Source organism: Penaeus monodon, chromosome 13, assembly GCF_015228065.2.
Source record: "Penaeus monodon isolate SGIC_2016 chromosome 13, NSTDA_Pmon_1, whole genome shotgun sequence".
Lineage (NCBI taxonomy): Eukaryota > Metazoa > Arthropoda > Malacostraca > Decapoda > Penaeidae > Penaeus > Penaeus monodon.
Window position 1 is genome coordinate 4,882,384 of NC_051398.1, and position 24,436 is coordinate 4,906,819.

General features: G+C 34.3%; 1 protein-coding gene across 1 annotated transcript in view; it reads left to right on the top strand.

The window, feature by feature from the left end:
* The window catches only part of LOC119580061 (RING finger protein 121-like), a 10,305-nt gene extending 1,306 nt beyond the window's left edge, over positions 1 to 8,999 (top strand). The window contains exons 2-7 of the mRNA XM_037927963.1: positions 3,556 to 3,596; positions 4,100 to 4,241; positions 5,163 to 5,317; positions 6,471 to 6,699; positions 7,410 to 7,616; positions 8,760 to 8,999. Coding sequence (XP_037783891.1) covers positions 3,556 to 3,596; positions 4,100 to 4,241; positions 5,163 to 5,317; positions 6,471 to 6,699; positions 7,410 to 7,616; positions 8,760 to 8,909 — 924 coding nt within the window. The 3' untranslated portion in view covers positions 8,910 to 8,999. The remainder of the gene's footprint in view (positions 1 to 3,555; positions 3,597 to 4,099; positions 4,242 to 5,162; positions 5,318 to 6,470; positions 6,700 to 7,409; positions 7,617 to 8,759) is intronic.
* The last annotated feature ends 15,437 nt before the right edge of the window (positions 9,000 to 24,436 follow it).

Genomic DNA, 24,436 nt, shown 5'->3' on the forward strand with positions numbered 1-24,436 from the left:
CCATCCATCCGTATATATGTAATATATATATAGCATCTATATGTCTAATTTATCTATCTGTCTATCTTTCTATCAGTCAATCAATCTATATATATTTATGTACATATATATATATTTATATAATATATATATATATATATATATATAATATAAATATAGATATATAATTTTTTTTGTAAATATATATTTATATATATGTATATTTCTGTATATATATATATTTATATATTTTTTTCTGTCTATCTTTTCTACAGCACAGGGATTTTTCATGCTTTCAAGCGATAATGCAATAGTGATGCAACATTTGCTTCAAAGCAATACTGGAGTATAAGTCTTGTTGCAACAAAAAAGGATGCAGAGGAATGAATAATTTTTCATACTTTTTTTCTGAAAAGTATGTCATTCTGAATCGTCAGATATATTTAGTCAATATCTAGACGACCTGCATATCTGCCTGTGGCTTCGTGCTTGATATATTTATTTTTTAACACCTGTTGACGCTTTAGCAAGAGCCAGCATATTTCCGCCACGTATATTTTCACAAGATAGAGCTCGGGAACGTTTCTTGGGAATCTGTCTTCAGAACGAGCCCCCAGCTCTCTCTTGCCGCAATTAGTGCGATTTTGTTTGAGTTATTGTGAAACGCAGAGGTTGGATGTCGTGTGTTTGCTTAACTGCTTGCTTTTAGGTTTTTTTTCATCGACTCTATGAAATTTGGTATTATTTATTTCTGGCAAATCATATAAACTTACAAGAGCACTTGCAAAATAGGTCTTTCCTTCGCTCCTATTTGCATGTAAATATATACTTGGGGAGCGTCACAAGCTCCGTGTTACCTGAATGTATGTAGTTGGTATTTGTTGGCCTTTGCTGGAGCACCGGAGCCGCAAGGGCCGGTGGTAGAGGCGCAGGTGGCTTATAGGCGAAGGTTTTTGACTAATATTGTTTTTTTTTTTGATTATTATTAATTAATTTTTTTTGCTACTTTGTTATTGTTATTATTTCTGTATTTATTATTAATTTTATTGTTATTATTATTATTATTATTATTATTATTATTATTATTATTATTATTATTATTATTATTATTATTATTATTATTACTACTTTTATTATCATTATCATTATTATCATTATTATCATCATCATTATTATTAGTAGTAGTAGTAGTATCATTATTATTATTATTATCATTATTATCATTGCCATTATTATTATTATTATTATAATTATTATTATTGTTATTGTTATTGTTATTATTATTTTATTAATTTTGAAATTGTCATTTGTCGTTGTTGTTGTCATCATTGTCACTTCACTGTAACTGTCTTATTATGATTATAATTATTAATGATATTAATTGTTTTATTAATAATTTTATTATTTATACTATCGTTATTAATGTTAATATTATCATCATCATCCTCATTATTGTCATCATTATGATTAATAGTAATAATTTAATTATTGTTTTAGTTATTGTTATCATTATCACTATCTTTGTGGTTATTGTTATTGTTATTATGATTATAATTGTAATAGATCTATCATTATTATTTTTTATTATCATTGTTATTATTATTTATGTTATTAATAATATTATTTATATAATTATTATTATTATCATCACGATCATTAACATTATCATGATCATCTGTTTATTTATATATTCATTTATATATATATTTTTTTTCATTTGTTTATTTAAGCTGTTTCACTTGAATCTTGGGAAATCTGGATTTTGAAATCAGGCTTACGATTACGGGTACTTTTATTTTTGTTATTGCTTTTTTTTAGATTTACATCATGCTTATTTTAGGTTTGCATGAGTGTGTTGGTGTATTTATCAACTAAGTTGTCATATTTTTAAGTTATTCTGCCTTGAGATGCGTTTAATTTACAGATTATTTCGTCATATTTTTCAGTGTTATTGATATTTTTATTATTATTATTATTATTATTACAGTCACTCTTTATAGAAAAGCTTTACACCAATCGCAGAAATTTTGGTGATGTTGATAAGAACTGGAAATGAAGTCATGAGTATGATTGATTAGAGGGAGATAAGGGAGAGATAAATCATTGTGGAAGAGCAAGCATGTTAAAGCCGAGGGAATTAATGTTACTATCGGCGTTGGTTGTGTCTTTGTTGTCTTTGTTGGAATTCTTCAGTTGTAAGAGTCATTACCGTCGTCGTTTTGTCAATGTTGTTTTAAGCAGCGTTTTTGCTGTTGTTGTTATTGTGTTTGATTGTTTTTTTGTTTTTGTTGTTATTCTTGAAATATTTGTTAAGGTTATCACCATTACAGAAATGACTCCTATGTAAATAGGCCATTCGCACTTCCCCGCAAAGGCCCAACCCAAACTCGGGTAATTATTCTGATTGCTTTATGTGCTGTCACTCTAGTCATCTGAAATTTGGACTAAGATTATTATTATTATCCTGCTGTTCTTTATAATAATGATTGTTTTAAGTTGTTTTATAATTTTTATTGTTTTTGTTTTCACTGTTGTTTTTCTTTTCTCTTTCTTTCCTTATTTTAGTAATTATAGATATCGACACCAATGACTGACATACAGCACGAAATGAGAGATTCGTGTAATGCATTTCTTACAGTGGAATCGCGCTCGCATACAGAAAAGAGAGGAGGGAGATAGAGAGATAAAAAGGGGAAATACAAACACATAGATAGCGAACCTATGACATCCTTATGGTATTAGGCTCAGAAACATGTATGGATTCACTACCTCCTTTAACTGTCTGGCAAAGGATACAAGCAAACATCTTATGTGTATTTGTATGTGAGTGTGAGTGTTCATTCATGTGCCCCTCTGTGTGGTGTGTGTGTGTGTGTGTGTGTGTGTGTGTGTGTGTGTGTGTGTGTGTGTGTGTGTGTGTGTGTGTGTGTGTGTATACATGAATGTTTGTGTGGATGTGTCCATGTGTGTGTGTTTTGTTTTGCTTTATTCAGATTATTATATTACTTCTTTGTACACCTTTGGCACATGCAGTGTTATTTGTGTGATTGTTCTATGTTGTAATTGTTCTGCTTATCTCCTCTGACTTTAATGTGTATCGGTGCATGTGTCCGTGTGTGTCCAGTATGCATAAAAGGTCAAACTGAACTTCAAAATTGTCTCGATGTTCCAGTTGAACGTAAAAACATTTTTTAAGCAATATAGTTTTCACCAAGAAAGTTATAATATTACTTTTATGGTTAATATGATTAATATTATTAATATTATTGTTGTTATTAATATTATTATTATTTTCATTTTTATTATTGTTGTTACTACTACTGCTACTACTACTACTGCTACTACTGCTGCTACTACTGCTACTACTACTATTACTACTACTACTACTACTAATATTACTACTATTACTACTACTAAACTACTACTACAACAATGACTACTACTACTACTACTATTACTATTACTTTTACTACTACTACTACTACTATACTATCATTATTCTAACCTTGTTATTATATTGATATTATATTACCACTACTATTATTGTTGTTAATAGATATTACTTCTTTTTCCCAGACAGATCAGGTGTCACTGTTATCAGACGAGGAAAAATGGAGGTGAGGACTTTTAACTTTGTTTGAAAATATGTAATGTTAATTGAAAATATAGTTTGATTTTTATGTGCTTTGTTACATTGTCTGTCATTATGTTTATACTAGTTTGTATCATACTGCTTGTAATGTAGTTTTTATGTTTTTTATTGTGATATTCCCAATCATAGTCATTGTCATCTACGTCATTATTGTAAGTGATATAGTGATAATAATAATGGTAATAATAATAATAATAATAATAATAATAATAATAATAATAATAATAATTATTATTATTATTGTTATTATTATTATTATTATTATTATTATTATTATTATTATTATTATTATTATTATTATTTTATTATTATACTACTACTACTACTACTACTACTACTACTACTACTACTACTACTACTACTACTACTACTACTACTATTATTACTATTATTACTATTCATTGTCATTACTTTAATTGTTCATTATCATAATTGAGTATAATCAACCTTCTAATCACTTCACTTCAGGTTAGAACACTTGAAACTTCACGAGAAACACAAAGGCCACGAAGACATGCACGCAGAAATGGTCCTCATTCTGATGGTTGTGACGATCATTGCGCAAGTGGGTCTCGTGGCTTGGAAGAAGCACCATTATAGGTCTTATCAGGTGAGCACTAAGGTCGCTGGTTCTTGGTTAAGGTCAGGAAGGAAAGAGAGGACGCGTGGAGGGGAAGATTTGATCGGAAGATTGAGACATTGAATTGATATGTGGTAGGGGGTATAGAGTTGGCTGGATTTATAGATATATAGGGAGGTAGGTAGATGGGGGGTGAAGGTTGTAAGAAATTAAAATCATATCTAACTATAGATCGAGAGATGCTTGTCAATATACGTGTTTGTGTTTTATTGATTTAAAGAATTGGGGGGCTGTGGTGATGAAAGCCAGTATGTATGTTGCTGATGACCCAACAAAGGTCAAAGGTCATTGGATGAGCCTTTCTCGACAGAAAAAGTTTGAAGCCAGAAAACATAGAACAAATGCTACCCTTTCCTGTGAGACTCAAAGGGAAGTATAGTAGAAGAGACAGATCTGATTATGAATGTTCAAAATCTTTGTGAGCATTTGAGCTGCAATACTGGATGTCTGTGAGGGTGTAGTTTATCTTGAAAATCGGCCACTGGGAATATCAGATCTTCGTTATTGTGGACGCCCAGAGTTGCCATTTTGATTGGGGTTGTGATGTAGACAAAGAAGGGGTGATGACTTTCATCAGAGCTTTTTGAATTAAGAGAATGGTTTTGAAATATGAATGGACTAAGATAGTAAAAAAAAAAAAAGAAAAAAAAAATTCTATGATGCTTATTAATTGCCTTAGTTTCTGGCATCTTCGACACTTATCTTTGGTACTTTGTGGCTAATTTTTTTTTTTTTTTTTTTTTTTTTTTTTTTATCAGTGGATTAGTACAGTCATTCCAATTTTCTCTTTTCCAGTTGAAAAAAAGGGTATTCTAATCACCATAGGCATTTTCACCATTCTAATTTCTTTCTCTCAATTCATTTATTTATTTTTTATTTGTTTTTCCGCAGTTGATAAGCATGTTGGGCGTGTGGCTGATTCCCTTCGTCCTGTGTCTGCACAACCACTGGTGGAGATTCATTTTCATCTGGCTGCTCTTCTCCTCCATCACCGTCATTGTCATGAAGAAAGCGCTCGAGAAACCGCTCGATCCAACTACGCCAAGGTTAGTGCAGTTTTTTTTTTTTTTTTTTTTTTTTTTTTTTTGTGGCTTTTCTGTTCTTTCCTTTTCTGAATAAATTGCTTTATTTTTATTATTATTATTTTTTTCTTCTTCTTTTTCTTCTTTGTTGTCATCTTCTTTTTTCTTCTTCTTCTTCTTTGTCTTCTTCTTCTTCTTCTTCTTCTTCTTCTTCTTCTTCTTCTTCTTCTTCTTCTTCTTCTTCTTTGTCTTCTTCTTTGTCTTTGTCTCTGGTGGTGACAAAATAGCATGAATATTCCCAGTTACCTAAAGTATTAATGTTAACCTAATAATTTGCAAAGTGTGCAGGTGTTTTTGCAGTGTAATTTACATGATTAAAAGCTATGAATGAAAATTCATGATTGCTTAAGTTGAGATTAACTATTTGATATTTTGATTATATAATCAGTTTCAGTAAAAATGCAGTATGTTTATGGATATGGCATAATTAAAGTGTCATATAATTAATCAAAGTAACTGTTCTGATTTTAAGTAAAATTTAGGCAGAAGTTTCTCATTTTGATGGTGGGATTTAGAACCTCTTTATTCCAATAACTTATTTAACCCATTCTTGACGGGTGGCATGTACGCACATGCCATGGCTTGGCGGGACTATCTGCCGGGGGCATGTATGTATATGCCATGGTGGATGTATGGAGATGCCATGAGTTATTTTTCGTTGCAATCACGGCAAAATATTTGCATTCATACCTTTTCAACATTTGTCAACATGAATATGGTTCATTAATCCTTTTGTTAAGTGTCATGATCTGCTCTAAGGAGAATTAAATTGTTATAGATGATACAGTAATCATACAAGGAGATGAAAATGATGGGTTAGAGTAACACATAGATAACTCATTTCTACAAATCAGAAGGTTCATTGTGAAAGATCTTGTGATAAAATTGAATAAGATTGAAAGCAACTGCAATGAATAGATAATGATTTTCTTATTATTATGATGATAATTTCTTCTGATCATCATCATCATCATATTACTATTATTATTTTTATTATTATTATTCTATTATTATTATTATTATTGTTGTTGTTTTTATTATTATTACTATTATTATTGTTGTTGTTGTTAATAATAATATTTTGTAATTATCATCATTATTATTTCATCTCATCCAGACAGGTGTACAAGTGGTTCCTGTTGATCTACAAGATCTGCTGTGGCCTGGGGGTGGTAGGCTACATCATCATAATGGTGACGATGATGGGATTCAACCTCCTGTTCGGTGCCAAGCCCAACACCTGGATGGACTGCGGCCTGCTCTTCATTTTCTACGGCCTCTACTATGGGGTCCTAGGCCGAGATCTGGCCGAAGTGTGTGCCGATAAGATGGCGTCGCATATCGGGGTGAGTATGGAGTTTGGTGTTTGTCTTTATTTTTGTTCTGAACTCTTGTCTATCTACTTTTCCCTCAGGTCAGGAGTCATGATGTGTAGGGGGTTCGGTGTTGCATTGTGATAGGTCCTTTGGGATTTTAAGTTTTGGCCATGGTACACTGTTTTCTGGGGTATATATCCTTTCCGACCTCAGTCTGTGGGCAGGATTCAAGCACAGACCTTGATAAATTGAGCATAAATTTATTTATTTATTTATTTATTTATTTATTAATTTGCTCTTTATTTTCCTTGCCTTTCTTTGTAGAACTATTACTTTAGATTTCCTCTTTTTTTATTTGTCAGGAATAATCAAAATCTTGAATTGAGACTGGAGTAACGAGGTCTATATATAGTTTTTTTTATTATTATCATTGTTATTTTATGTTTGTATTATTTTAATTAATTAATTAATTTATTTATTTTAAGAATATTGTCTTTGACAGTAATGATATTATTATTATTATTATTATTATTGTTATTATTATTATTATTATTATTATTATTATTATTATTATTATTATAGTAATGCTAACATCTATTATTATTGTTATTATTGTCACTGTTATTAGTCACTTCCTTTCCTCTGGAAATCTTATTAACTCACCAATTCTGATCTAGTCTGTATTGTACACCAAACACCGTTAACAACAATAAACATTGGTTTATTTGTTTTCTCCCCAGTACTACACACCCCACGGCATGCCCACGCGTACCCTAGAGCCAGGCGTGTGTGCGGTGTGTGGCAACCCGCAGCTGGTCAAGGAGGGGGAGGAAGGTATCATCGAAAACACATACCGCCTCTCCTGCGGCCACACCTTCCACGAATTCTGCATCCGTGGCTGGTGTATTGTGGGCAAGAAGCAAACGTGCCCATACTGCAAGGAGAAGGTGAGTCAAGGGGGACCTCTGAACAGTGTGTTCAGTTGTCCAGTCTAGGCAGTTTTTTTTTTTCTTTCCCTTCTTCTTCTTCTTCTTCTTCTTCTTCTTCTTCTTCTTCTTCTTCTTTTCTTTTCTTTTTCTTTTCTTCTTCTTTTCTTCTTCTTCTTCTTCTTCTTCTTCTTCTTCTTCTTCTTCTTCTTCTTCTTCTTCTTCTTCTTCTTCTTCTTTTCTCTTCTCTTGTGTCTTTTTCCTGTAGTTCTTTTTTACTTTTTTTTTCTTTATTATTGTTATTATTCCTACTCTTCTCCATATTCTTATTCTTCCTCTTTTTTTTTTCTTCTTTTTTCTTTCTTATTCCACCTCTTATGCCTCTTCATAGCCTTCTTCGCAATCTCCTTTTAACTTTTGCTCTATTAAAACTTTGTCTCCCTTATTTCCTTTGCATTACGATTGTTAGTATTGTTTTTACCATTCGTTCTTGTCTTCGGCTTCTCTATTTTCTTCTTCCCGAATTTTCTTACTGATCCTTTTTCGCTTTGGCTTACTTTTATTGTTCCTACCATTGGCCTCCTTTCTTCTAATTCCTGTCCTTCTTTGCATGTGTCTGTTTCTTTTCTCTCTAAATCCTTTTTAGTTCTGTTTGGCTCTTGCCTTTTATATATATATATATATATATATATATATATATATATATATATATATATATATATATATATATATATATTTTTTTTTTTTTTTTTTTTTTTTTTTTTTTTTTTTTTTTTTTTTTTTTAAATATTTTTATATAATTTCATATAATTTCATATAATTTTTATAAATGTTTTTACCAGTAGTTACAGTTATAGAGGGTAAGTGTCTGCAATATTGAGGGTAAGGCAAGGAAAGGTGTGTGGTTTTAGTGTCTGGAATAATGAGGGTGTGGGTACAATGGTGAATCTTGTCTCTTATATCCATTAAGCTCTTACGAAAGATAATGGTAATCAGTAGCCATAGCAAATATTAAGGTGACTTTTAATCAGTAACTTTTAAGTCTGTCTTTAAAAGCAGTTTGTTCAAGGAATGCAATTTAATCATATGTTACAGCACAAATATTGATATAAGGAAGAATCAGTATGTAACTAGAAGATGCTAACCACCTAATTCCCTTGGCAGGTTGACCTGAAGAAGATGTTCTGCAACCCGTGGGAGAAACCGCACGTGTTTTATGGGCAGTTGTTAGACTGGATAAGATTACTGGTTGCCTGGCAGCCTGCCATTATATTTCTAGTCCAGGGAATCAACAACTATTTAGGCTTACAATAGAGACAAGGACAATAGACATCTAGTCATGTTAATAGGAAACTTCTGCCTTTTTTGTAACTGAGGTTTACATGGAAATCCTATTGTAGTTTACGTGTTTGTATTATTTATTCGTCACGAGAGACTAAAAAAAACTAAGCGAGAATTGTCACTTAGATAACTATTTTTTTCTCTTTCATTTTTTTTATTTTTTTTTTTTAAGTTGTACATTCCTTACAGAGTCATATTTTGTATCACTTTGTAAAACAAGTATACATATTTTACTTATTGGAAAACTAAATGCTATGGCCTCCCCCCCCCTCTCTCTCCCTCTCCCACCCCTCATCCCTTTCCCCCTCCCTCTCTCCCTCTCTCCCTCTCCACCTCTCCTCCTCTGCTTCTCCACTTCTCCCTTCCCCTTCCCCTTCTTTCTCCCATTCCCTACCCTCTCCCTCTCCCCCACTTCCTACCCTGTCCCTCTCCCCCACTCCCGTACCTTCTCCCTACTCTTTACTCTCCTACTCTCACTCCCATCCCTCCCCTCTCTCTCCTATCCCTCCCCTCTCACTCCCATCCCTCCCCTCTCTCTCCTATCCCTCCCCTCTCACTCCCATCCCTCCCCTCTCTCTCCCATCCCTCCCCTCTCTCTCCCATCCCTCCCCTCTTTTCCCCTATCCTCCCTCTCACTCCATCCCCCTCTCTCTCCACCCTCCCCCTCTCTCCTATCCTCCCTCTCACTCCCATCCCCCCCCTCTCTCTCCCATCCCTCTCCTCTCACTCCCATCCTACCTCCCTCCCGTCCCCTTCCCTCTGCTTCTGTCGTTTTGTTGCCATTTGCATTACAAGTAGTAGTGTTAAGAATTGAGTTCCTTAGAGGTACATTTTTGTTCACACCCATCATAATCGGAGACTTAAACTGCCTTATTCACAAAGTTAATCTTCCATGCTCATAGAGTAAAGTAATGTTAATAGCTTTTCAGTTTGATTCTTAAGAAAATTTTACAAATGTTAAGAAATTAGCAGAGTCAAGGAAAATGAACTATGAGAGGAAATGTTTAGACATTTGTAATTTTAGCTAGTATGTAGAGGAGAAAATGAAGTGAATTGAAGGAAGGAGGAATTGGAAAATAGAGTTGTGATTGCTCTCTGTTGATTTTCCTTGCAAACCCCATATGCTGTTTACATCGACATTTGATCATTACTGTGTTTGTTAGTTTTAAATGAAATAATTATTGTTGGACCTGGATTATGTTTGAATTATTTTTTTGTGATAATCATGTGTATGTATCCATGTGTGCATTGTATGTGTGCATGTACATGAATGTAAGTATGTGGGGATGAGGATATATGTTTATATCTAAAGATTATATATATATATATGTATGTATGTATGTATGTATGTATGTATGTATGTATGTATGTATGTATGTATGTATATATGTATATATGTATATATGTATGTGTATATATATGTGTGTATGTATATATATGTATCTATGTATATATATGTATCTATGTATGTATGTATATATGTATATGAATATTTATATATATTATATATATTTTAAAATATAAAATTATATAATATATATATATATATATATATATTATATATATCTAATTATATATATTTATATTATATATATAAAATATATATTAATATATTATATATTATATATAAATATATAATTTAAAATAATATAATATATATATATATATATATATATATAACTATTTCATATCCATATATATATACTACTAGATATATATCTACATCAACCATACATACTATACATACATACACTCGAGTACTATATATACCTAGATACATTATATACCGTACACAATATAGATACACATCATACATACACATATACATATGCTGTACATATCAATATCACATACATACATACAGTACTACATACATATAGATATATATATACTATTAATATATATATATATATATATATATATATTATTATAATATACAATATACATATATAACAGATTACATATTACATATATACTACATACATACATACATACTACATACATACATCCATACAAGTACTCATACTATATATCTATCTAGATCTTTAGATATAACATATATCCTATCCCCACATCTTACATTCATGTACATTGCACACTACAATGCACACAGGATCATACACATGATTATCACACAAAAAAATTAATTCAAACATAATCCGTCCAACAATAATTATTTCCATTTAACTACAACACAGTAGGATCAAATGGGTCCATGTAAACATGCATATGGGGTTTGCAAGAAATCACAGAGAGCAATCACAACTTCTATTTTCCAATTCCTCCTTCCTTCAATTCACTTTCATTTTCTCCTCTACATACTAGCTAAATTACAAATGTCTAAACATTTCCTCTCTCGATTTCATTTTCCTTGACTCTGCTAATTTCTTAACATTTGTAAAATTTTCTTAAGAATCAAACTGAAAAGCTATTAACATTACTTTACTCTATGAGCATGGAAGATTAACTTTGTGAATAAGGCAGTTTAAGTCTCGCGATTATGATGGTTGTGGAAAAAAAGTACCTCTAAGGAACTCATCTTACAATACTACTTGTAATGCAAATGGCCAACAAAACAAAAAAAAAACAGGGGGGGGGGGGGGGGGGGGAGAGGGGGGAAGGGGGGGAGGGTGGAGGAAGGGGAGGGGGGGAAGGGGGGAGGGATTGGGGGGGGGTAGGGAGGGGGGGGAGGGGGGGAAAAGGGGGGGGAGGGTGAGAGGGGGGGATGGAGGGAGGGGGGGGGGGGGGGGGGAGGGTGGGAATGGGGGGAGGGATAGGGAAGAGGGGGGAGGGGAAAGGGAGGGGGGGGGATGGATTGAAGGGAGGGATGGGGAGGAGAGGAAGGGATGGAGGAGAGGAAGGGGATGGGAGAGAGAGGGAGGGGGGGGAGGAGAGGGGGAGGAAGAGGGGAGAGGGATGGGAGAGAAGGGGGGGATGGAGGAGGGGGGGGGGGATAGGGAGAGAGGGGGGGATGGGAGAAAAAAGGGGAGGATGGAGGAGAGGGGGGGATGGGAGTGAGAGGGAGGGCTAGGAGAGGAGGAGATTTTTGGGGGGGGAGGGGGGGGTAGGAGAGAGAGGGGGGGTAGGAGAGAGAGAGGGGGGGATAGAGAGGAGGGGGGGGATGGGAGTGAGGGGGGAAGTAAAGAGTGGGAAAGGGTACGGGGTGGGGGAGAGGGAAAAGGAAAAAGGGGGGGAGAGGGAAGGGTGGGGTGAGGGGGAGAGGGTAGGGAATGGGAGAAAGAAGGGGAAGGGGAAGGGGAAAGGGAAAGCGAGAGGAGGGTGGGAGGGAGAGGGGGAGAGGGGGGGGGAAAAAGGGATGGGGGGGGGAGGGAGAGAGGGGGGGGGGGAGGCCATAGCATTTAGTTTTCCAATAAGTAAAATATGTATACTTGTTTTACAAAGTGATACAAAATATGACTCTGTAAGGAATGTACAACTTAAAAAAAAAAAATAAAAAAAATGAAAGAGAAAAAAATAGTTATCTAAGTGACAATTCTCGCTTAGTTTTTTTTAGTCTCTCGTGACGAATAAATAATACAAAAACTAAAATACAAAAGGGTTTTTCCCTTAAAAACCCCAGTACAAAAAAGGGAGAAGTTTTTCCCATTAACAGACTAGAGTTATTGTCCTTGCTCTTTGTAAGCCAAATAGTTGTTATTCCCCGGCTAGGGAAAATTTTAATGCAGGCTGCCAGGCAACAGTAATCTTATCCTCTAACAATGCCAAAAACACGGGGGTTTCTCCAGGGTTTCAGAAAAAATCTTCTTCATCAACCTGCCAAAGGGAATTGGTGGTAGCATCTTTTAGTTACATAGATTCTTCCTTTTTAATTTTGTGCGGAAAAATGATTAAATTGCACCTTGAACAAATGTTTTAAAGAAACTTAAAAGTTACGATTAAAAGTCACCTTAATATTTGCTATGGCTACTGATTACCATTATCTTTCGTAAGAGCTTAATGGATATAAGAGACAAGATTCACCATTGTACCCACACCCTCATTATTCCAGACACAAACCACCAAAACCCTTTTCCCTTTCCCTTTCCCCCAATATTGCGACACTTCCCTCTAAACTGAACTAATGGTAAAAAAAAATTTTTAAAAATTATTGAAATTTTAGAAATTTATATAAAAAAAAAAAAAAAAAAAAAAAAAAAAAAAAAAAAAAAAAAAAAAATATATATATATATAAAATATATAATATATATATTTATTTATTATAAAATATATATATTAAAAGGCAAGAGCCAAAACAGAACTAAAAAGATTTAGAGAGAAAAAAAACAGAACCCCTGCAAAGAAAGGGCAGGAATTAGAAGAAAGGAGGCCAAAGGAGGAACAATAAAAGTAAACCAAACGAAAAAAAAGGGTCAGTAAGAAAAAACGGGAAAAAGAAAATGAGAAACCGAAGACAAGAACGAAAGGTAAAAAAAAATACTAAAATGTAAGCAAAAGGGAAAAAGGGGGACAAAGTTTTTAAAGACAAAAGTTAAAAAGGGGATTGCGAAGAAAGGGTATGAAAACTAAGGGTGGAATAAGAAAGAAAAAAGAAGAAAAAAAAGAGGGAAAAATAAAAATGGAAAAAGGGGGGAATAAAAAATAATAAAAAAAAAAAGTAAAAAAAACTACAGGAAAAAAACAAGAGAAGAGGAAAAAAAAGAAAAAAGAAAAAGAAGAAAAGAAAAAGAAAAGGAAAAAAAGAAAAGAAGAAAAAAGAAAAAAGAAGAAGAAAAGGAAGAAGAAAAGAAGAAGAAGAAGAAAGGGGGAAAAAAAAAAAAAAAACTGCTAGACGGACAACTGAACACATGTTCAAGGGCCCCCCTTTACTCCCTTTTCCTTGCGTATGGGCACGTTTGCTTTTGCCCACAATAACCAGCCACGGAGGGAAATTCGTGGAAATGTGGCCGAGGAGGGCGGTATGTTTTTATGATACCCTTCCCCCCCTCCTTGACCACGGGGTTTTCCACAACCGCACACACGCCCGGCCCGGGTACGCGGGGCCTGCCCTGGGGGGTTAGACTGGGGGGAAAAAAATAAAACAAAGTTTATTGTTTTTAAAGGTTTTTTGGTGTACAATCAGACTAGATCAGAATGGTGAGTTAATAATTTCCCCGAGGAAGGAATTTTCTAAAAACAGTGACAATAATAACAAAAATAATAGATGTTAGCATTTTAAATAATAATAATAATAATAATAAAATAATAAAAATAATAACAAAATAATAAAAATAATAATAATATCTTACTGTCAAAGACAATTTTCTTAAAATAAAAAAATTAATTAATTAATTAAATAATAAAAAAAAAAAATAAAAATGATAATAAAAAAAAAACTTATATAGACCTTTTACTCCGTCTAAATTAAGATTTGTTTTTCCTGACAAATAAAAAAAGAGGAAAACTAAAGAATAGTTCTACAAAGAAAGGCAGGAAAAAAAAAGCAAAATTTTTAAATAAATAAATAAATAAATAAAAAAAATTTTTCTCAATTTTCAGGTCGTGCTTTAATCCTGCCCCAGACTGAGGCGGAAAGGATAATCCCCCGAAAACAGTGTACCATGGCCAAAAATAAAATCCCCCAAAGGGCCTATCACAATGAACCCGAAACCCCCCCACACATCAGCCCGACCTGAGGGAAAAGTAGAAGACAAGAGTTCAGAAAAAAAATAAAAAAAACACCAAAAACCATCTCACCCCCATATGCGACGCCATCTTATCGGCACCACTTTGGCCAATCTCGGCCTGGACCCCATGTAAAGGCCCTAGAAAATGAAGGAGGGCCCCATCCCTCCAGGTGTTGGGCTTGGCACCGAAAAAGGGAGGTTAATCCCATCACGTCACCCTTTTTGATGATGTAGCCTACCACCCCCCCGGCCACAGCGATCTGTAGAACAGGAACCCCCTTTTACCCTTCTGGTTTAGATGAAATAAAAATGATGATAATTTCAAAAAAATTTTATTAAAAAAACAAAAAAAAAATAGTAAAAATAATAAAAACAACAACATAATAATAAAATAAAGAATAAAAATAAAAAAAAATAATAGTAATATGATGATGATGATGATCAAAAAAAAGAAAATCACATAAAAATAAAAATATTATCTATTCATTGCAGTTCTTCAAACTTATTCAATTTTATCAAAGTTTTCACAATGAACCTTTTGATTTTTGAAATGAGTTATCTATGTGTTACTCTAAAACCCCCCATTTTCATCTCTTGTATGATTTGTATATCTAAACAATTTAATTCTCCTTAGAGCAGACATGACACTTAAAAAAGGTTAAAGAACCATATTCATGTGACAAATGTTGAAAAAGGTTTTGAATGCAAATATTTTTGCCGTGATTGCAACAAAAAATAAACCCTGGCATCTCCATACACCCACCATGGAAAAATACACCCCCCCGGAGTAGTCCGCCAACCCAGGGGATGGGGTAATGCCCCCCGTCAAAAGGGGTTTAAATAATTTATTGGAAAATAAAGGGGTTTTTTAAAACCCCCCATCAAAATGGAAATTTCTCCCCTAAATTTTTCTTAAAATCAGAACTTTTATTTTGATTATTATAGACACTTTAATTATCCCCATACCCATAAACTACTGATTTTTCTAAAAACTGATTAATAATCAAAATATCAAATATTTAATCTCAAAACCTTAAAAATATGAATTTTATTCATAGCTTTTAAATAGGTAAATTAATGCAAAAACCCCTGCCCCCGCAAAAAGGAAACAAAAAGGAACGGGAAAAAATTTTTTTTTGAAAAGACAAAGAAAAAGAAGACAAAAAGAAGAAGAAGAAAGAAAAGAAGAAAAAAGAAAATGAAGATGAAAAAGGAAGGAAGAAGAAGGAAAAGAAGAAGAAGAGAAGAGAAGAAAAGACAAAGAAAAAGAGGAAGAAAAAAAAAGATGACAACAAAGAAGAAAAAGAAGAAAAAAAAAAAAATAAAAATAATAAAAAAAAAAGCAATTTATTCAAAAAGGAAAAAAACAAAAAAGCCACAAAAAAAAAAAAAAAAAAAAAAAAAAAACTGCATAACCTTGGGCGTATTTGGGATCGGCGGTTTTCTCGAGCGCTTTCTTCATACAATGACGGTGAGGGAGGGAGAAGAGCGCCAGTAAAAATAAATTCCACCAGGGTTTTGGCGACACAGAAAAGGGAATCAGCCACACCCCCAAATGCTTATAAACTGCGAAAAACAATAAAAAAAAAATAAAAAATTTGAAAAAAAAAAAAAATTTAAAATGGTGAAAATCCCTAGGGTGATTAGAATCCCCTTTTTTTTCAACTGGAAAAGAGAAAATTTGGAAGACTTTTAAAATCCATGATAAAAAAAAAAAAAAAAAAAAAAAAAAAAAATCCCACAAAGTCCCAAAGAAAAGTGGAAGAGCCGAAAAAAAGGAAATTAATAAGCCCCATGAATTTTTTTATTTTTTTTTTTTTACTATCTTAGTCCATTCATATTTCAAACCTTCTCTTAATTAAAAAAACCCTTGATGAAAGTCATCACCCCTTTTTTTGTCTACATACAACCCAATCAAAATGGAAAACTCTGGGGTCCACAAAAACGAAGATCTGATTTTCCCCAGTGGCGATTTCAAATAAATACACCCACAGCACCCCATTGCAGTAAATGCTCACAAAGATTTTGAAAATTCATAATAAAATCTTCTTTCTACTATACTTCCCTTGGTCTCACGGAAAGGTTTGCATTTGTTTTAGTTTTCGGGTTTAAAATTTTTCTGTCGAGAAAGGCTACCAAGACTTTGACCTTGTTGGGGACGCAAATAATACTGCTTTTTCACCCCACCCCCAAATTTTTAATCAATAAAACACAACACGAATTGACAAACATTTTCGTCTATATAATTGATTTTAATTTCTTACAACCTTTCCCCCCCCTCTACCCACCCCCAATATCTATAAACCCCCAAAATCTATACCCCCTACCCCTTCAATTCAAGTCTCAACTTCCATCAAATCTTCCCCCCCCACGGTCTCTCTTTTCCCTTCCCCGCCTTAAACCCCGAACCACGCCTTAGTGCTCACCTGATAAGACCTATAAAAGGTGCTTCTTCCCAAACCAGAGGCCCCCCTTTCGCAATGATCGCACAACCTCAGAATGAGGGCCATTTTTTGCGTGCATGTCTTTGTGGCCTTTGGTTTTTCGTGAAGTTTTAAGGTTCTAACCTGAATGAAGTATTAGAAGGTTGATTTTAAATCAATTATGTAATGAACAAAAAAAAGTAATGACCAAAGAATATAATAATAGTAAAATAATGTAGTAGTAGTATAGAGTAGTAGTAGTAGTGTAGTAGTATAGTAATAGTAGTGTAATAATAATTAACAATAATAATAATAATAATAATAGTAATAACAATAAAAAATAAAAAATATAAAATAATAACAATGAAAATAATAATAATAAATTTTTATTATTATTATTATTATTTTAAATTTATTATTATTAATATTCCATTATTTTTATCACTATATCACTTACAAAAAGCGTAGATGGGCAATGACATGTTGGGAATATCACAATAAAAAAAAAAAAACTCATTACAAGCAGTATATACAAACTAGTATAAAAATAAGCAGACAATGTAAAAAAGCACATAAAAATCAAAAATATATTTTCAATTAACATTCATATTTTCAAACAAATTAAAGTCCTCACCTCCATTTTTTCCCGTCTGATAAAGTGCCCCTGATCGGCGGGGAAAAAAAAGTAATATCTATTTAAAAACAATAATAGTTTGGGGTATATATCAATTAATAACAAAGGTTGAATAAAAATTTGATATGTAGTAGTAGTAGTAAAAAATAAAAGGAATGTGTAGAGTAGTAGTCATTGTTTTGTAGTAGTTTTGTAGTAGTTAAAGGGGAGTAGTAGTAGTAGTAGTAGTGTGTAATGTAATAGTAATAGTAAATATAATAGTATAAAATAATATAATAATATAATAGTAAAAAGCAAAAGTAATAGTAATATAGCAGCACAGCAGCAGCGTAGTATAGTTAGTAGTAATATTGGGGAGTATTGTAGATAGTAGTTTGTAGTAATGAATTGTGATAGTTTTTTTGTATAGTGTAGACATAGTAGCAGAGAGTAGTAGCAGTAGTAGTAAAAACAAAAAAAAATGAAAATAAAATAATATTTAAAAACAACAAAAATATTTAAAAATTTTAAAAATTAAACCATAAAAGTAATATTTAAATTTCTTGGTGAAAATATTTGCTTTAAAAAAAAAATTTTTCGTTCAACAAAACGAGACAATTTTTAAGTTTAGTTTGACCTTTAGCAACTGGACCCAAAGGGAAAATGCACCGATACCATTAAAATGAGGAGATGCAGAACAATTAAAATAAACAAAACCCCAAAAAACCTGCTGTGCCAAAAGGGGACAAAAAAGTAATTATAATCTGAAAAAAGTGCGGGGCCCTTAAGAACATACAGACAAATACAACAAAAATGGACACACACGTACACACACAAACACAACACACATGGACACACCACACAACATTCATTGTATTCACACACACACACACACACACACACACACACACACACACACACACACACACAACAACACACACCACACACACAAACACACACACACACACAGGGGACATGAATGAACACTCACAATCACCATCAAAACCACATAAGATGTTTGCTTGTATCCTTTGCCAGACAGTTAAAGAGGAGGTAGTGAAATCCATACATGGTCTGAGCCTTAATACCCTCTAAGGATGTCATAGAGTCTCGCTATCTATGTGTTTTGTATTCCCTTTTATCTCTCTATCTCCCGCCTCTTCTCTTTCTGTATGCGAGCGCAATTCCGCTGTAAAAAATGCATTACACGAATCTCCTCATTTTGTCTGTATGTCAGTCATTGGTTGTCGATATCTATAATTTACTAAAATAGGACAGAAAGAAGAAAAAGAAAAACACAGTGAAAACAAAAAAACAATAAAAAATTATAAAACAAATTAAAAACATATATTATTATAAAGAACAGCAGGATAATACTAATAATCTTGTCCAAATTTCAGAGGACTTAGAGTGACTGGCACATAAAGCAATCAGAATGAATTACCCCGAGTTTGGGTTGGGCCTTTGCGGGGAAGTGCGCATGGCCTATTTACATAGGAGTCATTTCTGTAATGGTGTGAAAACCTTAACAAATATTTCAGGAATAACAACAAAAAACAACAACAAAAAAAAACAATCAAACACAATACAACACAGCAAAAACGCTGCTTAAAACAACATTGACAAAAACGACGACGGTAATGACTTTACAAACTGGAAGAATTCCAACAAAGACAACAAAGACACAACCAACGCCGCGTCCCCAGTAACATTAATGCCCTCGGCCTTTAACAGCTTGCTCTTCCACAATGTGATTTCTCTCTCCCTTATCTCCCTATAACAATCATACTCATGACTCATTTCAGGTGCTTATCAACTCACCAAAATTTATGCGATTGGTGTAAAGCTTTCTATAAAGAGTGGTGGTAATAATAATAATAATAATAATAAAAATATCAATAACAATGAAAAATATGACGAAATAATCTGTAAACTAAAGCATTAAGCAAAAAAATAAAAAAATATGACAATTTAGTGAAAATACACCAACACCTCATGCAAACCAAAAATAAGAGATGTAAATCAAAAAAAAAAGCAAAACAAAAAAAAAAGTACCCGTAATGTAAGCCTGATTTCAAATCCAGATTTCCCAAAGATTCAAGTGAAACAGCTTAAAAAAAAAATGAAAAAAAATATATATAAAGAATATAAAAAAAAACAAGTTTAATGATAATGAAATGATCTTGATGATAATAATAATAATTTAAAAAAAATATTTTTAAATAAATAATAAAATAAAAAATGAAATAAAAAATAATAATGAAGATCTATTAAATTATAATCATAAAAAACAATAAACAATAACACAAAAGATAGTGATAATGAAACAAAAAAATAAAAAAATAATTAAATTATTTTATTAATCTAATGATGACAATATGATGATGTATGATAAAATTAACATTTAAAAACGAAGTATAAATAATAAAATTATTAATAAAAAAATTAATATATTAATAATTATAATCAAATAAGACAGTTACAGTGAAGTGACAATGATGGGCAACAACAACGACAAATGACAAATTTTAAAATTAATAAAATAATAATAAAAAATAACAATAACAATAAAAATAATTTTAAAAAATAAAAATAATAATGGCAAGATAATAATGATAAAAAATAATAAGATACTACTCTAACTAATAATAATAATGATAATAATGATAAAATGATAATGTAATAAAAGTAGTAATAAAAATAATAAAAATAAAAAAAATAATAAAATAAAAATAATATAAAATAAAAATTTTAAAATAATAACAATAAAATTAATAATAAATACAGAAATAATAACAAAAAAAAGTAGAAAAAAAAAAATTTTAATTTAAAAAAAAAAAAAAAAAATTTTAGTAAAACCTTCGCCTAAAGCCACCTGCCCCCTTACCCCCGGCCTTGGGCTCCGGGCCCCAGCAAGGCCCAAAAAAATCCCAATAATACTTTCGGGTAACACGGAGTTGTGACGCCCCCCAAGATTTTTTACAGAAAAAGGAGCGAAAGGAAAAGCCCTATTTTTGCAAGGCCTTGTAATTTTATTGATTTGCCAAAAATAAAATACCAAATTTCAAGGTCATGAAAAAAAACCAAAAAGCAAGCATTTAAAGCAAACACAGACACCCACCTTCGTTTCACAATAACCAAAAAAAACGCACAAATTGCGGAAAAGAGAGAGCGGGGGGCTCTCTGAAGCCCGATCCCAAAAAACGTTCCGAGCTCTTCTTGTGAAAAATAGTGGGGAAAAATATGCTGGTTTGAAAAGCGTAAACAGGTGAAAAAAAATAAATATATCAAGCCGAAGCCAAGGCAGATATGAGGTGTTAGATATTGAAAAAATATATCGACGATTCAGAAGACATTTTTTTTTTCAGAAAAAAAAGTATGAAAAATTTTTCTTTCCCTCGCTCCTTTTTGTTTCAACAAGATTATACTCCAGTATTTCTTTTAAGCAAATGGCATCCCTATTTCATTACGCTGAAAAACATGAAAAAAACCCCCTGTGTAGAAAGATAGAAGAAAAAAATAAAATAAAAAATTTTATATACAGAAATAAATATATATAAATATATATTTACAAAAAAAATTAATATAAATTTTTATTATTTTATAATAATTTTAATATATATATATATTATATATATATATATATTTTATATATTAAAATATATATATATTATTAAATAAAAATATAAATGACATAAATATATATGATGATTGACTGAAGAAGAAACAGATAGTAAATTAGAATTAGTGCTATATTTTTAATTATATAGGATGGATGGATTAGATATTTTACAAACAAGAATTAAAAAAAACCAACCACAAAATAAAAAACAAATACAAATGAAATAAATGAAGGCAAACGTTCGGAGCCCGGCCCCCCCGATACACCTGTGGCCCTCCAGAAAGGCAAAGAAAACCCCCCCCTTTCCCTTAAAAACAAACGCTCGAGGCCCCTCTGTCGTCCAAAATGAAGCCGATGGGCTTGCCTCGACGGAATATAACCAGCAAGAGATTTTAGGCTTTTCAAGGACGGGGAGTATTCGATGTTAAAAAATATTCTGACGATAAAAATGAAAAAGACGCGAGAAAATAATTAGCTTTCGGAATTTTTTCTTTTTTACTTCTACGCATTTCCCCAAAAACGGTAGCAAAAAAAATTAGGAGAAACTCAAAAAATGAAAATTAACCCTTTTCAAACCCAATAACCCAAAATTCCCGTAATCCCTCTTTTCACACACCAATACCAAAAAAAAATAAACAAAATCCCCCCAAAAAAAAGGGGCAAAAGGGCCCCAAAACGGCGTATTTACGCCCCCAAATCTGGAAAAAATCCCAAAATGGCTTTTTTGCATCATTTTTTTTTGAAAAAATTCTCCTCCGCAACTTCCCTTCCGGAAACGAAATCCTTTTTAAAAAAAAAAGGAAAAGGAAAAAAAAGCCTTTGAAACACCTTTTCTTTATTTTTTTATGAAAAATTCAAATATATTAATTTTTTTCCCGATGTCAATTCCCAGGGGCAAAAATGAAACAGAATTAAATGCCATGGATTTCTCCTAATCTACAGCCAAAAGTGGAGGAAAAAAGGGGGAATAAGAGAGGAAAAAGGCGTAAATAAAAAATAAATGATGAAATAAAATGAAACCCAAAAACCATATCGAAAAAAAAATTAAAAAAAAAAAAAACTGCCCCCTAAAATACCAAAAAAAAAAAAAAAAAACAGCCCCAAAAAAAAAAACAAAAAAAAAAAAAAAGAACCCCCAAATATATAAAAAAAAAAAAAGACCAAATAAAAAACCCAAATTTAAAAAAAAAAAAACCCACTCGCCTCCCCCCTCCCTCCCCCCCCCCCCTCCCCCCCCCTCTCCCTTCCACCCCCCATTTCACGCCCTCAAACCCCGCCCCCCGCCCCCTCCCCCCCCCCCGGCCCTCGCCCACAGATTCTCCTGATGATCCCGGCAGCTTTGTCCACGGATTGGGTGGGCCGGGGAAGGTGCTGGTGGCCCCTGTGGCCCCCCGCGCGCCGCCACTGGGGGGCGGGGGGGGGAACGCCGGGGGGGGGAGGGGGAGGGGGGGCGGGGGGGGAGGGGGGGAAGGGGGGGGAGGGGGGGGGGGGAGGGGGGGAGGGTTTTGGGCGGGGAGGGGGGGGGGGGGGATGGGGGGGATGGGTGGGGAAAGCGTGGGGGGGGGGAGGGGGGAGGGGGGGATGAGGGAAGAGAGGGGAGGGAAAGATTGAAAGGGGGAGGGGGGGAGGGAAACAGAGAGGGGAAGGGGAAAAAGGGGGGGGGAGGGGGAGGGGGGGGAGGGGGAGAAGGAGGGGGGGAAAAACTGAAAGGGAAGGGAGGGAAAAAGGGGGGTGTGGAGGGGGAAAAATTTAAAGAGAGAGGGAGGGGGGAGGGAAAGAGGGAGGAAGGGATGGAAAGAGGGAGGAAAGGGAGGGAGGGGAAAAAGGAGAGAAAGGGGGGGAGGGAGGGGAAAAATGGAGAGGGGAAGGGAGGGAGGGAAAGAGGAGGGGGGGGGAGGGGGGGAAGTTTAAAGGGGGAAGGGGGGGGAGGGAAGCATATGGGGGGTGGGAAGAGTGGAGGGAGGAAGGGGGAAGGGGGGAGGGGAAAAAAAAGGAGGGAGGGAGGGAGAGGGAGGGGGAGGGAAAAAGAGGAAAAGGAGGAGGGGGAAAATAGGAAGGAGGGAAAGGGGAAGAAAGAGGGAGGAGGGAAAGGGGAGAGAGAGAAAGGGGGGGGTGGGGGAAGACAGAAGAAGGATGGGAGGAAAAGAGAGGGGAAGGAGGGGGGGGAAAGATTGAAAGGGGGAGGTGGGAGGGAGAAGAGGAAAAATATACGGGGGGAGGAATAGGGAAGGGGAGGAGGAGAGAGAGGAGAGGAGAGAAGGGGGGAGAGAGAGAGAGAGGGGAAGAGAGAGAGAGAAGAGAGAGAGAGAGAGAGAGAGGGAGAGAGAGAAGAGAAGAAGAAGAAGAAAAGAAGAAGAAGAAGAAGAAGAAAAAGAAGAAGAAGAAGAAGGAGAGATACTTTAGTTTAGGAGGAAGTGAGAAGGGGGAAGAAGGGGGAAGGAAAAAAAAAAGGAAAGGAGAGAAAGGGGGGGGGTAGGGAGAAGGAGATGAGGGGGGGCGGGGAGAGGGGGACAGGAATAAATGAAGGGATGGAGTGGGAACAGAGAAAGGAGAAGGGAGAAGGAGGAGGAGGGGGATGAGAAAGAGGAGGAAGAGGACGAGGAGGAGGGAAGGGTGAGGAGGGGGAGGAAAAAGGGGGAAAGGGAGGAGACGAGGAAGAGGAGGAGGACGAGGAAGAGGAGGGGGAGGAAGAGGGGGATGACAAGGAAGAGGAGGAGGACGGGAAGGGAGGAGTTTGATAAACCTTTGATAAATAGGACCAACATATTTGCTACACCACGGATACACCTGCAGGATATCACTACATGAAGAAATAACAAGATAAGAATGTAGATAAAAAAGTAGAGAAAGGAAATGGGGGTAAATGCAGAAAAAACAAAAATTTCACATCCCCCTCTCTCTTTTTCTCCCCCCCCCTCTCTCTCTTCTCTCTCTCTCTCTTCTCTCTCTCTCTTCACTTTTTTAAAATCCTTTTCCCCCCCTCAACCCTGCAATTTCATACAAATTTTTTTTCAGGCCCAACCCCCTTTATCACAAACCGCAAATCCTGCCAACTTTCAATAGCCAACGAATCTTGTTGCCAAAAACTACTCCGTTGCATTGCACACGTGGGTCCTTGTTGAAAAAGGGGATTGGGGGACAATTTTTAGTACTTTTGTGATATCAGGTATTCATTCTTAATTTCTGTTTGGCCCAAAAATTTAAAAATTTTTAAAAAA